Source organism: Fundulus heteroclitus, unplaced genomic scaffold (genome assembly GCF_011125445.2).
Source record: "Fundulus heteroclitus isolate FHET01 unplaced genomic scaffold, MU-UCD_Fhet_4.1 scaffold_50, whole genome shotgun sequence".
NCBI lineage: Eukaryota > Metazoa > Chordata > Actinopteri > Cyprinodontiformes > Fundulidae > Fundulus > Fundulus heteroclitus.
This window is the reverse complement of record NW_023396923.1, coordinates 616,200-630,967: the sequence shown is the minus strand read 5'-3', so window position 1 is coordinate 630,967 and position 14,768 is coordinate 616,200. Positions and strand designations below refer to the sequence as shown.

The window sequence follows — 14,768 nt, the reverse complement described above, 5'->3', positions numbered from 1 at the left end:
AAAAGGCTAAAAACAACACCACAATAAAACATGCACAATAAAAATCAAAAGCTAGTGCACATCATTATATTCAAAATTATCTCACGTTTCACATGAGAAAACAATTTTGCCTAAAACCTCCTGATCAGAAAATCCAGATTCCTCTTTTCTTCTAATATGATGCCTCGCAAAGTACTAAAACATTTTTAAATTAGATTAGTATATTTCAACTTTTATGTCTCTTAAGCCCTGCTGGAGAGAATTGTTGAAAGACTCGACTGGGTAACGTAGCTCTCCACACCTCATTATCTGTGGCCAGCTTGCTGACCTGCCTACTGGCCTGGACAGCAGCCACCAAATTTTTTCTCTTACTTCACCTTTTATTTTGGTATGAGCCTCCAGCTCCATCACCTGTTCTCCCTCACCTTGCTCCTCCACAGAAGCTATCGCAGGCTCCTCCACATTCACCTCCCCTTCATCTGCCAGGACTTCACCTTTCTCTCCCTGATCTCCACACAAACCATTCACCTTACCACCAGTCTCACCCTTCTGCTCTCCACACACACACCATCCTGCTCCATTTCACCCTGATTTCACTTTACAACTCTCCCCACCACCACACACCACGGTGCCCCCCTCACTCACCACACAACCACTATTTTGTGGATCAGATGTTACATCCACACCTAGCACTCCAGCCTCACTGGACACACACCCCTCCCCACCGGCAGCAGGAGGTTGCTGCTCCACCACATCTGACGGGGCTGGTTCCGCCCGGTTTGGACACATTTTTATCAAATGTCCCTCCTAGCCACAAACGAAGCGCTTCATGCTGGATGACATGGCAAACAAGATTATATCAAAATCATCCACTCTGACATGGAAGCGCAGGTTCAGCTCCTCGTCGTGCTTGTGGAGAATCATGAAGAGTTGTCTCCGATGGGAGACAACATGCTTCAGTAAAGGTGATTTACACCCCGACAAGATCTTCTTCATGGGGGAAACCACCTTTCTGTGGCGCGACAGCTCTTTAACAAGAAGTTTGTCACTGATAAACAGAGGGACATTTGATAAAATCATCCCCGTGGCGGGTTCCTGAAGGAACCAACAGGAGCCCCTGCTCCACCTTCTCCACAAACAACACCGCAGCTCCGTTCATATCAGCTGTGGACCTGATGGTACTGTACCCAATCACCTCACCCACTACCAAAAACATGTTTTACATGCTGCACGCACCCACCAGCACCCACCTTGATGCCGTTCTTCTGTGTCAGCGTGGCGAAGGCGCCAGAACCCCCACCCCTCCTATGGCGTTCAAAGACGCCGACCTCAAAACCCACCAAAAAACAATATATACATAATATTTACATACACCCAGTGAAATAATAGAAAAAAAGAAAAAGCACTCTAAAAGATATAGCTCACGCACTCTCTCTTCCCAAACAAAGAAGAAGAAACAATAGAATTACAATAGGCCTTTACAGCGCTTTCACTGCTCGACCTAATTATTGAAATTTGCAGAAGACAGTCGCACAGGTGGCATCAGATGCTATCTTTTTTGCCAGGGACCATTAGGTATATGACTTTATCACTATTCCCTATTGTCTCCAAAGATAACTTTCTTTCTCAGTGTACTGTAGCTTGATTTTTTTCTGCAAGGCTAGTGTTTCATTCTTGTAACCTTGTAGGTTCAGACATTTTCTCACCATCTTGGAACAACAAAAGACAAAGGGGTTGCTTGACACATTTGAAACTGCAAGACAACAATATTTTTTTACTTAACTTTTGACTAGATTATTGAATTTACCTTTTATTACCAAATCATTGATAAAACAAATACTGATGTCTGTCTATGCCAAAGAAATTAATATCTTTTTTCCACTTTTTACTTTAGATAACATACTACAACTTTTATGCGCATCTGCCCCTCTCATAGACCGTGAACCGAGCAGCAGCAGCTACAATGTCTCTTCTGGAACATTTTACAGCTGTGTGAGTCAGATCACCATTGGTAAGTCTGAGAGTATCTCACTATCTTTGGTAGAACAAAATGTTTTCAGTGTTTTACTGTTTATGTGTACAGGATAGTCTTGTTATCTTGTAGGCAGTGATGGGCAGTAGCACCGCTACATGTAGCAAAGCTATTAGTTAAACTACATTTTCCAGTAGCTGGACCGTAGAGTCGCTGCTTTATGAATCAAGTACCTTTCCAGTAGTGACGTCATTTTTTTGATCAAGTAGCGACGTAGCGTCCACAAACGCTACAAAATCCAGGACATAACTAAGAAATGAAACCAGGTTTGCTATTTTGAAACAACATTCAGAGTGAACAATCAATCTGAGTTGTTGGTTGGACATGTTCATGCGCGAGCTTCTACTTTGCCTCTCCTCTCTGTATCTATCGAAACATGCGCATGCGTATGGCAGTGGAACTTATGGCAAGCCGATTAGGCAAATTATCGTCCGTACAATAACGTGCAGTTCCAACCCGTATTTTACGCGAGCGCGCGTTTTTTACGTCACCGCGCGTTTCCAGCCAGAACGCGCGGTGACGTAAAAACGTGCGCTCGCGTAAAATACGTGCGGTGGCGTTAATAACGTTTGGTGGCATTTTTTACATATTATATTATCAGGAGGTTGTCTTTTATGTGCTCAGCCACTAGATTTAAAGGTGTTTTACTCAATAAGAACACTGCAGCACCAGACACAACCAGGAGGTCCCTGATCGTTGGGGAAAGGCAGAAAGAAGATGCACCTTCCTTTCTGATCCTGTCTAAATCCTGCTTAGTTCAATAATAAAGTCTGATATTACACAAAATTCACTCTGCTTGTTCTCCCTACTTATGCCCTTGGTGCAGAAGATAAATGAAATCTTTAACAGAAATGTTATTATTAATTCTGAAAATATTATCATGTGAATATAAATACAAAGCATACAGAAAATGCAGCTTTATTAAGTGACCTGGTTTATTTTATTTAGCTTTTAATTTCATTTCAACATTTAGTTCTACTACTTGGCTTGTGCTTTGGTAGTTTCATGTTTAAAATGACAAAAGAAATATGAAAAAGCTTATGGTGCATCTTCTTTCTGCCTTTCCCCAACGATCAGGGACCTCCTGGTTGGTTCTGTTCTGTCTCTCCTCGAGGTCGGTCGGTTTTTCTTCAGCTCTCCAGAGTTCCTTATCTGCTATTACCCTGCCCCCATTCTCCTGCTATTTGCTTCGTCTGTGTCTTTTGTGCCATTTCTTCATAGCAACCGAAAGCTCTAAGGCAATTATGGATCTCGTCAGCTGGTCTCTCAACGCTATTGAGCAAATTTTTTCAACTGGAAAGCAAAGGACCGGGGAGCGTGCCTGTCCCGACGGAACTTTTTTTGCGGGATACATCTTGGACCCGTGGCAGAAATGGTCCACGTTGTGCCTCTCAATTCTTTCTGTTGAGGACGTCGAAGATGTCTACTTATTCGGATTTATGATACTTGGATTCCTCATTTTTGGCCTTGGAGGATATTTAATGTATCAACACCTTCAAAAGCTGCTGGCGGTAAATATGGCCCTGATGAGACTGCCAGTGGCAGTCGACGCGATCACGAGGTCGTTGAATGAACAAAACGGACGGCTTGATAAGCTGACCGCGGTTGTGGTACAGAGGTGAGATGGGATAAAACCTGAAAGTGTGAACGTTACTAGCCCATCGATTGGATTATTGGAATATTGGATCCTGGAGCCAGCGGCGAAAAGACTCTAAGGCTGACAGAAAAGTTGGTGTCAGCTTGTTCTCATAACAAATTCTGTTTTCTTCAAATCGGACTCCCCGCTATCAAATTCTCCCTGGTTGTTATGGCGACATCGCACAAATTCCCTGCTACCCCACATTCCTGCGGACATCTGTGGAGGAGTCAAGCCGGAGCGGCAGAGTGATAAGACTTTCCATCAAGGACACTTGCCTGCCAGGAGGGACGGCCTTCATGGACATACAGATTTCCACACAACATGCACCCAGACACACATATGCTCACAAATACAGATGACTTTACCCGACCAGAACTCAAATGTTTACCTTCTGCATATATGTGTCTCATCATTGATTGTGCTTTTTGTGCAAATGAGGTTTTTTTGTCGGATGCTTCACATTTTGTGTCGAAACACAAATTGTGCAGCACCTGTCTGTTTTTTTCTCTCCCTCCACTCGCCCAGTGTAAATCTTTTTTCAACAGATCTCAAGGCAGCGCCTAGGGACCTCGTGTAAAGCGGGGTCTGGGGCAGTTTAGGGAACGCACCTCACGGCTAGCGCTCATGTAGCAGCGGCCGACTGGGTGTGTTCCTGGCAACGCAAGGCCTCAGTCAATCGTTCCCCCAAAATGTTTGTTAAGTGTATGTGATGGACGGTTGTACTGGAACTGAAATTTCGATTGTAATGCAAATTGCAGTTGACTAATAAAATTGATTGATTGATTGATTGATTGATTGATTGTCTGGTGCTGCAGTGTTCTTATTTGGTACAACGTTAAGTAGCTTCTGATGTAGTTAAGCTACTTTTAACACATTTGTGTAACTTAGCTTGCTATATTTCTATAGGTGGTAGCTTTTGTGTAGTGAAGCTTAATTTATTGTTGAGTAATTGATAGCTTAGCTCACTACACTGGATAAGTAGCTTGCCCAACACTGCTTGTAGGAAAATGTTTACAGAGAACATATTTTAACCTTCCAAAATCTAAAAGGGCTCCATGGCAATGGAAAAGTCGATTTGCTTTTAGACAGATTCACAAAGACTCTGATCTTATTTTCCACTTCAAAAGTTAACACACCAATATTAGTTAACTGATACAAGAACTGCTATTTCCTCCTGAAGTAACTTCATCAAAGTCATCAAATGACTTGATGGCTTTTTCTAACAGCTGACCGGAACACTCAAATTCTAACAGGAATTTGAGTGTTTGGTGCAATCACAGGCTGTCATAATGTGTGAACAAACCCAAACACAACCACAGAGATGCGTTTAAAGGATTTATTCAAGAGATGGTTAGGGAGGATGAGACCAACAATCTATACTGGACTGGAGCAGGATGAAGGAGATGGCAGGAGCAGGTGGATGTGCAGAGGGCAGGAGGACTGCGGGTGCTGCGTTCTGGAGCCAGGAAGCCTTCAGAGCAGGTAGGTAGCGATGGGGTTGAGGTGAAGCTGGCAGCACAGCAGAAGGAATACCTGGAGCGCTGGGGTAGCAGGATAACCAGCAGCACAGCAAAGAGAATACTTGCAGGCGGGCAGGCAGGCGTAGACGAAGGAAACTTGGGCAGGCAGGCGTAGACGAAGGGAACTTGGGCAGGCAGACGTAGGGAACTCAGGCAGGACAAGGTAAGGATAAGGTGAGCAGTAATGAGCAGTGGTAGGCAGTCATGAACAGTACGATCCGACAGAGCTCACTGAAGGGAGTTTAAATAGGGAGGATGACAGGTGTGTTGAGTCCGGGTTTGATTAAGGCTGACAGGTGTAACTGATCAGAAGGTGGAGTGGAGAACTGGGGAGCATGGAAGGTAGAGAGTGCCATGAAAATGTCCATGGTGCAGCAGGCAAAGCTGCACCATGACACAGGCTGGTTGTTGTTGAGCCTTCTCAACAGGTGATGGTATACTTGGTAGTAGTCTGGTTCTTGCTATCGTGAATTTCTGTGCTGATTGTGTCTACCAGGGCCCTGAGGACCTGGTTGTGGCACCAACGGTACCTGCTATCTCCCAAATCCTTCGGACAGCGACTGAGGATATGCTCATGGAAACCTCTCCCTTGGCAAAGTTGGCATGCTGAAGTGTTAGCTAAACCCCAACTCTGCTGATTGGCTGTGCTTGGGGGAGACATTTTTTATATACTTTGATTTGGTTTTCCAGAGCTCTTTTTCCCATCTTGTCCAAGCACGTCGTTGATGCATGCTCACCATCTTCGGTTGGTGATTGTTTTCCACCTCAACATGTATCTTATCCAAGAACAGTTGACGCCTATCTTTTCCCTTGGTTTTGTTGCACCATGGTTCCGGAAAACTGCGAAGGCCTGCCTGCCCTTCTGCCAAATTGCAAATCGGCATACTGTGCTGTAGCCGTGCCTCTACTCTTTCCACTACTTCATTTGCCTTTGACTTCCTACCAGCCTTGACAGGCTTCTGGGTGAGTTAACTTTAAAATCAGAGTAATTCAGGTGTCAACAACTTTCTGGCATGAGTCCCCTTGAATTCCTCCAATAAGCTGGTAATGGGAAGCTGCAGCTTGGTGCGACGCCTAAACAGCAGCTGATGGTTCTTTCCAGTTCCTCTGCAGTTGTCATCGGTACTTAGGGTGACCAGATGTCCCAATTTATGCGGGACGTCCCGCATTTTTCATTGTTGCCATGCTCTAGCACAAACTGAAACAATGTTCCGCATTTGGCTGTGTCTATCTATTTGTGTACATATATATATATATATATATATATATATATATATATATATATATATATGAAGCTACATACATATATAATACATACAAATACACATACATATAGTTTCTTTTTTATATTATTAGTTTTAATGGGTTCCAAGCCCACCAACGCCCCGCCCCTTTGAGCATGCTCCTGGACTTCAGTTCAGCGTTCAACACCCTCATCCCACAGCATCTGATGGAAAAACTGGAACATCTGGGCTTCAGCACACCCCTTCGCAACTGGTTGCTAGACTTCCTCATCAACAGACCTCAGTCGGTCCGGGTCAGACAGAACACTTCTGATGTCATCATCCTCAGCACGGGCTCCCCTCAGGGCTGCGTCCTGAGCCCCCTGCTATTCACTCTGATGACACACGACTGCGTCCCCAGGTACACCACCAATCACATCGTGAAGTTTGCTGATGACACAACGGTGGTGGGCCTGATCAGAGACGACAACGACTGGGACTACAAAGAGGAGGAACTGGTGGGCCGGTGCAGAGACAACAGCCTGATCCTGAAAGTGGAGAAGACGGAGGAGATCATCGTCGACATCTGGAAGAACCAGCCTCACCACGCTCCACTGCTCATCAACAGCTCAGTTGTGGAGGTGGTCAACAGCACCAACTTCCTCAGGGTGCACATCATAGACAACCTCAACGGGTCTGTGAACACCACGTCACTGGTGAAGAGGGCGCAGAAGTGCTTGTACTTCCTGCGGAGGATGAGGAGAGGCCACCTGTCGCCGGCCATTCTCACGACCTTCTACAGAAGCAGCATAGAGAGCATGCTGACCAGCTGTCTCTCTGTGTGGTGTGGAAGCTGCAGCGCCTCTGACTGGAGGAACGTGAGGAGTGTGCGTGCGTCCGTGCGTGCGTCCGTGCGTGCGTCCGTGCGTGCACGCGTGTGTGTGTGTGTGTGTGTGTGCGCACACACACACACCAAAAAAAGAGTCAACTTAACTATACTTCGTGCCCTGGATATCTCTGTATTTTATATTTTCAACCCATCTATTGAATTTAGTGCACTAGTTGCAAATATGGGCTTTTTTGACCTGCTCAATATTAGCCAGTCCCTAACAATTTTTTCCGTTCCATTGGAGGAGGTAGAATATGTTAGATATTTTGGGTATTCTCTGCCCTCTGAATGAGAAAGGCTTCCTTTTTGCCATTAAACACACAACATTCATTCGATCAGAGTCATTTTTGTTGGCCATAACGCAGGATCATTGAAATCAACGCTGCGATCTGAGCCACTATGCTCAGACTATCTGATCGGGCAGTAAGCCCGATAGACATTTTATGCGTAAGGCCCTCCACCTGCACACCTGTTATCGCTAGGGATGGCTCTCTCTGTCTCTCTCTGTCTCCTCCTCAAACACATGCTGTGCCGCCCCTCGCCCACAGCTCTCCACCTCAGCTGGCCCTCCTGCTCTGCTCTCTCTCTCAGACTGTACCTGGACCTCAGCACTCTCTCTGATTTTTGCTCTTTTGGCGCTAAACTTAAGTGTTTCTGTAAAATAAAAGGTGTTTCCCCCCTTACACTAGCTAGCGGATGCTATACTTTAAAATCACATTGATATAAACGCATTGCTTCTTACCTGGCTCTGGACCAGTATCATTCCTCTGCATTTCCGTTTCTAGACCTGGGGTCCGTTCTTCGTACGTTGCTTAAAACATCCGAGATCAAATGAGACATCAAAGATGATTTCATCCGGCTAATCCTGATCCGGCTAATTAGGTTTTTCGAACACACCTGTTGTTTATGATTAGTATCGCTGGATTGAGTTATCTGAGATAACGTCGCGTTCATGCGTTTGTTTAAAAGGGGAAATGTATCGATAGTAGAAACAATGATCAGCAGCGCTGCTATTGGCTGTTCAGCATGGCCAAAGAACGCCCACAGTTTTTTCTCCCAAGCAGACCACGAGCTTTTAATGGAAGGTTATGCCGAATTTTAGTCATTAATTAAAACGACAGGTAACACCTCAAAGTCTGCTAAAGCCAGGAGAGAGGGCTGGCAAACAATAGACAAATTAAATGTGTAAATACTGTCCATGTTAGATGTTTCTATCACTTTCTATCAGTTTTATTTTGTTATTTTATGTCAGAGCCTCCACGGGAGCCGCTAGAACATGGGGAAAAAAGTGAAGTACAAGAATATTCTACAAAATGGTAGCCTTTAATTATTATACTGTATTTTAAAAAGCAACTTCTTCCTCTTTTTTAAAAGCCACTATCGAATGATGTGTTTGTCTGTTTATAACAGCCACCAAAAAGAAGGCTGGGGGAAAAAAAACGGGTTATTTTTACTTTTGTTGCATGAGGCATGTTTCACCCTTTTTTTTTTTTTTACAAAATGACACAGGGTGCCATCCGTTCCCTATATAAACGGCTTCTTCAACAAAAAATTAGTATTTTGACCTGAAAAAAACACAAATTAAGTAGAGAAATTGAACTCACAACGTGAAAAAGAGAAACATTGCTCTAGAGATCGAGTTGCTTCAAAAGGACGTTCAGAGTAAGTTCTAATACACCATTTGACAGTAGGATTGCTGACTTTACATAACTATCTCCTATTGCAGACAAAAGATGACTTGCTGGCTTTTCTTTATAAATAATTGTTTAAATAAAATGGGAACTAAGCATTATTTGTTTCGTCTTTTATTAAACATTAAAAAATGGTGTTCCACAATTCTGTTCTGTCCTCTGCCACTAGGTGGTCCAAGTGCACTGGCTGCACAGACTTCCCATCTCCTCCGTTTAGAAAGCTGTGATCTAATCCTGTTTACATGAAATAAGCCTGCTCGCGAGCAGGTTCAAGCTTGCGCACCTGTTGCTATAACAACAAGTGCAGAATGAGTTTACTTTGAAACGAGAAGCGACTTCACCGACGCCGTCGATGCAGACTCCGCTCCGCTCCGCACCAAACTTGTTCCGTTCGGCAACTCACCGCCTCGCCTAAGCAAATTCCTGCGGGAAACACCGCCTTCCGCATGTCGGCTTTGTTTTTTTACGGCCAGCACCTTTCTTCCTCTTTGAATTCGAGGCTTGGCTGACAGCGAGGTTATTGCCGCATTATCGCCACCTACTGTTCTGATTCAAACCCCTACACCGCAGCAACAGACCTTCACAAAATAAAAGCATGTGAGCAACATGCGTTAATGCGCGTTAAAGAAAATATCGCCGTTAATAGTCTAATGAGTTAACGCGAAATTAACGCGTTAACTTGCCCAGCCCTAATATATATATATATATATATATATATATATATATATATATATATATATTTGGTTACCCTAATATTAAATATTTTTCACACAAATATTTTCTGAAAAATTACTTCTGCCTGTATTTTAATGGTCAGAGTGTCTGTTTTGGGCCCCCCATCTGTCCTGGGCCCGGGACAAGTGACCCGTTTGTCCCCCCGCAGGTGGCTTCAGTTGACAGGGGGGCGTGGTGATCAGCTGTTCCTCATTCCACGGGGCGGTCGTGTTGCATTTAAGCAGAGGGCGGCCAGCTGATCGACGCCAGAGCGTTAACCTGTGTGGTATGCCGAATTGGCCACTGTCTCTCGACAGATCTAATTACCTTCTTCGTCCTAACGCTTGTTCCCTGTGCTTCAGGTTGCCCCGCGCTGCGAATCCCACTTCGTCGTTCCAACGTCTTCTAAGCTTATCAAATGGGTTCTCTGATATTCCCTCCAGCGTGTCAGCTGGCAGCCAGGCTGATCCGCCTCCAAGCCGCTACGTGTGATTTCCACTGTTCCCGAGTCCGGCCCTCTGTCTCTAAGCCGCTTACTCTGCTGGACTCTCGTGGCAAATAAAAAAAAAACAGATAAAATTCATTAAAACTCAACAGTTTGCTCTAGAATTCTGAAAATATTAATGAATCTCCAAGAGTTCTTTCTCTAATCGCTTGATTTTTCTCTTGGTCATTAATAAAAAAGTTTCAGAGAAATTAAATATTAAACTTTATAGTCTTGCACATGTAAATTTCAATGTCTTGTAAAAAGGTCAAAATCACCTGTATTTTTACCAAACTGAATTATATGATTAGTCTGCATATTCTTCACAAATAGTGGCCATTTTTTGGGGGATTGAACAATATTTGTGGAAAATACATTGAATTCTCCATTTTCCAAATTTGTAACAAAACAGAGTGTGCAACTTTCACAAAACTCAATACATGCAGTAAGAGAATTGTTACACCTTATTCAAGGAATACATCCTGAAAATCTGAGATCGTTACACCAAAAAATTCATTTTAAAGGATTTTTTGTATTTTCAATGTTTTTTTCACACTTTCGGAAATAGGCCCCACCCACTTTTACCATATTTATTAATACTTTAGTTCAAGGATATGACTAGAAGGGAATAAAGCAGGTTTTGTAAAAATCTGAACAGCCATTCTTGCATAGTAGATTTCTTGACATCACAGCGCCCCCTAGTGATGGACAATTATCAAACGCGGGACACGTGTGCAAAATTTTATTTGGAGTATGGGTTATGAAGGACATGTTAAAATCTGTTAGGGTTTTAGAATAATCAGCAATTACATTTAGAGCTAGCTAGCTAACAATCACTTATTTTAGCATTGCTTTTCAAAAGAGTCAAAATTAAAAAATCGGCCATGTTAACTTTTTTATTTGCCCATTACACAGGTATATATGGATTTTTGTGCGGATTGCACAAAAAATGTAGGAGGAGTTTAACAAGGAATGTTTAACCTTTGTAGCCATGTAGCGCGAAAACTAGCTGGGAAACGAAAGGTGTGCCAATTCCCTTTATTTGGCAGAATCATTCAATAAACAAAGTGATGTAACGTTTTTCAGTGTGGGACCAGTAGTTTGGTGGTTATAGGCCAAAACACATTGTCCTTTGTTATAGCGCCCCCTAGTTGTTGAGGGGTCTGAATTTTTGGGTTTGCGCAGGGGTGCACGTTCTGTACTTAGATACCTGGTTCAAGTAGGGTTCTCTGCACACAGTGCTACTGCTACTGCAACCACACAAGACAATTTGAAAGTCTTTTTAAAAGCCTAATGAAATGCAGAGCGAGAGCTTGGCACCGTTGAACCCTTTCTCTGGTGGGTTTACAAAGGGAATGATCTATAGCCTGCTCTCTGACACCAAGAAGAACCTTTTGTGGTTTAAAAGTTTTGAGTTTGTCTTTCATGAAATAAAAAGTCAGGTTCACTGCAGATTCTTGAAATGTCTAATCAAATCTAATCCTAGATTCGTCTTTGTTGTAGGGATTTACTGCAGTCTTGCAGCTAAGAGTCAGAGACCCCCTTAGGGAAAAGGAAAAAGATTTATATTACCGTTGCCGACAAATTGGCAGCACTTTGAGGTAATTCAACAGAACCAAGGACTCAGGTTACTTTTGCCTTCTTTATTCCTCCTCCTGACCCAATGTATGGAACCACTGCTGTTGGATTTCTGGCTACTGTTTTCCTTTATAGTGAAAAGGAAATAACATAAATGACAAAAATCTATAAGATTTAGCGGCTGAACATTCCGGCATTGTAAAATATATTGCAGTCACCTTTGCCCTGATAGTAATCGATTATTCTAACCAATCTGGACCCAAGAAAGTGCCTCTTGCTGGGTCAGAGTTGCTTGACTGGAGCCCCCCCTACTGGAAGTCTGCCTGGAACAACTGGAAGTTGTGCCTTTGAAAAAAATTGAAAAGATTTCGGCTGTTGTGCCCCTAATATGGCTGGGCTGAGCTACTCCTGTTGATTTCGTATCCACCCCATGCTGGAGACAGCACAAAAAAAAAAACCACTTATTATAATATAATGTTAAAATTATTATTAAAACCGTTTGCAAATATAGCTTCCAGACTCCTAATGTGAAATTAGAAAAACAACTTTCAATCTCCCACCTCCAGGCTAGGGGGGTCTCAGTCAGAGACCTCTGCCCCAAGAAAGTGCCTCTTGCTGGGTCAGAGTGCTTGACTGGAGCTCTCCTACTGGAAGTCTGCCTTATCATAGGCACCAGCCACCATACCATAGGCACCAAGCACTCAGAAAAAATTCCACTTATTTTAATATAATGTTAAAATTATTATTAAAACCGTTTGCAAATATAGCTTCCAGACTCCTAATGTGAAATTAGAAAAACAACTTTCAATCTCCCACCTCCAGGTGAGGGGGGGCGAGGTTAACGCGGCTCTGCAGCATTGCGTGGGCATCGGGGGCAGTTCCCCTGGATTGGCAGACTGGGGTGGTGGTTCCCCTATTTGAAAGGAGGATCCGTCGGATAGTCGAATCTCGGATTCAGGAAGAGCAGTGTGGTTTTCGTCCTGGCCATGGAACACTGGACCAGCTCTATACCCTCAGCAGGATTCTGGAGGGGGCATGGGAGTTTGCCCAACCTGTCTACATGTGCTTTGTGGATCTGGAGAAGGCATTCGACCGTGTCCCCCGAGGGATCCTGTGGGGGGTACTCCGGGAGTATGGAGTACCGGACCCTTTAATAAGGGCTGTCAGGTCTCTGTACGACCGGTGTCAGAGTCTGGTCTCGTTTCCGGTGAGAGTTGGACTCCGCCAAGGTTGCCCTTTGTCACTGATTCTGTTCATAACTTTTATGGACAGAATTTCTAGGCGCAGCCAACGTGTTGAGGGGATCCGTTTTGGTGGCCTTAGGATTGCGTCTCTGCTATTTGCGGATGACGTGGTCCTATTGGCTTCATCAGGGCGTGATCTATCGCTCTCACTGGAGCGGTTCGCAGCCGAGTGTGAAGCGGCCGGGATGAAAATCAGTGCCTCCAAATCCGAGACCATGGTCTTGAACCGAAAAAGGGTAGAGTGCCTTCTCCGGGTTGGGGAGGATGTGCTGCCCCTAGTGGAGGAGTTCAAGTATCTTGGGGTCTTGTTCACAAATGAGGGGAAGATGGAGCTGGAGATCGACAGGCGGATTGGTGCAGCGTCTGCTGTGAAGCGGAAGCTGTACCGATTCGTTGTGGTGAAGAGAGAGCTGAGCCAAAAGGCGAAGCTCTCGATTTACCGGTCAATCTACGTTCCTACCCTCATCTATGGTCACGAGCTTTGGGTCGTGACCGAAAGAACGAGATCCCGGATACAAGTGGCTGAAATTAGTTTTCTCCGTAGTGTGTCTGGGCTCTCCCTTAGGGATAGGGTGAGGAGCTCAGTCATCCGGGGAGGACTCAGAGTAGAGCCGCTGCTCCTCCACGTCGAGAGGAGCCAGTTGAGGTGGCTCGGGCATCTGGTCAGGATGCCTCCTGGACGCCTCCCTGGTGAGGTGTTCCGGGCACGTCCCACCGGGAGGAGGCCCAGGGGAAGACCCAGGACACGCTGGAAGGACTATGTCTCCCGGCTGGCCTGGGAACGCCTTGGGATTCCTCCTGAGGAGCTGGCCCAAGTGGCCGGGGAGAGGGACGTCTGGGCCTCCCTACTGAAGCTGCTGCCCCCGCGACCCGACCCCAGGTAAGCGGAAGAGAATGGATAGATGGCATTTAGATATGTATTGTAGCCTGTTTGCTAAGTGGGAGTGATGGAAGTTAGGCAGATCTAGTCCCCCTCTATTTTTAGTCTTCTGTAGCATCTTTAAGTTGATACAGGGGGTTATCTTTCCAAAAAAAATTAGAGATGGGGGAGTCCAGAGATTTAAACCAGTCGAATGATGGTCTATTGGGGATTATTGAAAATAAATAATTAATTCTAGGTAAAACCATAATTATAATTCAAGCAACCCTACCCATAAGTGAAATTGGTAGCGATTTCCATCTTTCAAGGTCCTCTTCTAATTTTGTTTGCTATTTTCCTGAGTTTCCTGCAACATTCTGTGGAACATTGGCACCAGAATATTCCAGAATTCTTTTTAAAGTTCAGCTGGGAATCCATCTGGACCTAGAGCCTTTTTATTGGGCACGCTTTTTAGACCTTCCTGAATTTCAACTGTTGTCATCCGTGAATCCAGGGTCATTGTTTGACTATCTGATAATTTGGAAGTGTTATTTTAATCAGTAATTGCTTGATGTCATTATCTGATGTCATTATCTGATGGATTTACCTGCGATGTGTATAAAAATTTGTAGAAATCTCGGAAGGTGTTGTTTGTACATTCAGGATCATATAATGTATTACCAGCTGAGACTGTGACTGTAAATATACGTAGTTGTCTTTTTCTTTGTTTGTTTTTAGCTGATTAGCTTAGAAGCTTCTTAACTTATTCCCATGTTCAAAATGTTCTATTTGAAGTCTTTGAATAAAAAATGTATTTTGCTTTTAAATATATTTATTTAATTCTAATTTTACTTTACGGATTTTACCCAGCTTTTCCTGTTCCTGGGAGGTTTCTAGTAACTTATTTTTTTCTGAA

At 44.1% G+C, this 14,768-nt stretch overlaps 1 protein-coding gene across 5 annotated transcripts in view; it reads left to right on the top strand.

Annotated features, from left to right (window-relative positions):
• LOC105919271 (anoctamin-4) overlaps positions 1–14,768 on the top strand; it is a 170,306-nt gene that overhangs the window by 17,492 nt on the left and 138,046 nt on the right. For 4 of the 5 annotated variants that reach the window (XM_036132418.1, XM_036132420.1, XM_036132417.1 and 1 more), the window contains exon 2: positions 1,916–1,990. The exons of the other annotated variant lie outside the window; for it this stretch is intronic. In XM_036132418.1, coding sequence (XP_035988311.1) covers positions 1,916–1,990 — 75 coding nt within the window. The remainder of the gene's footprint in view (positions 1–1,915; positions 1,991–14,768) is intronic. 5 annotated transcript variants of the gene reach the window in all.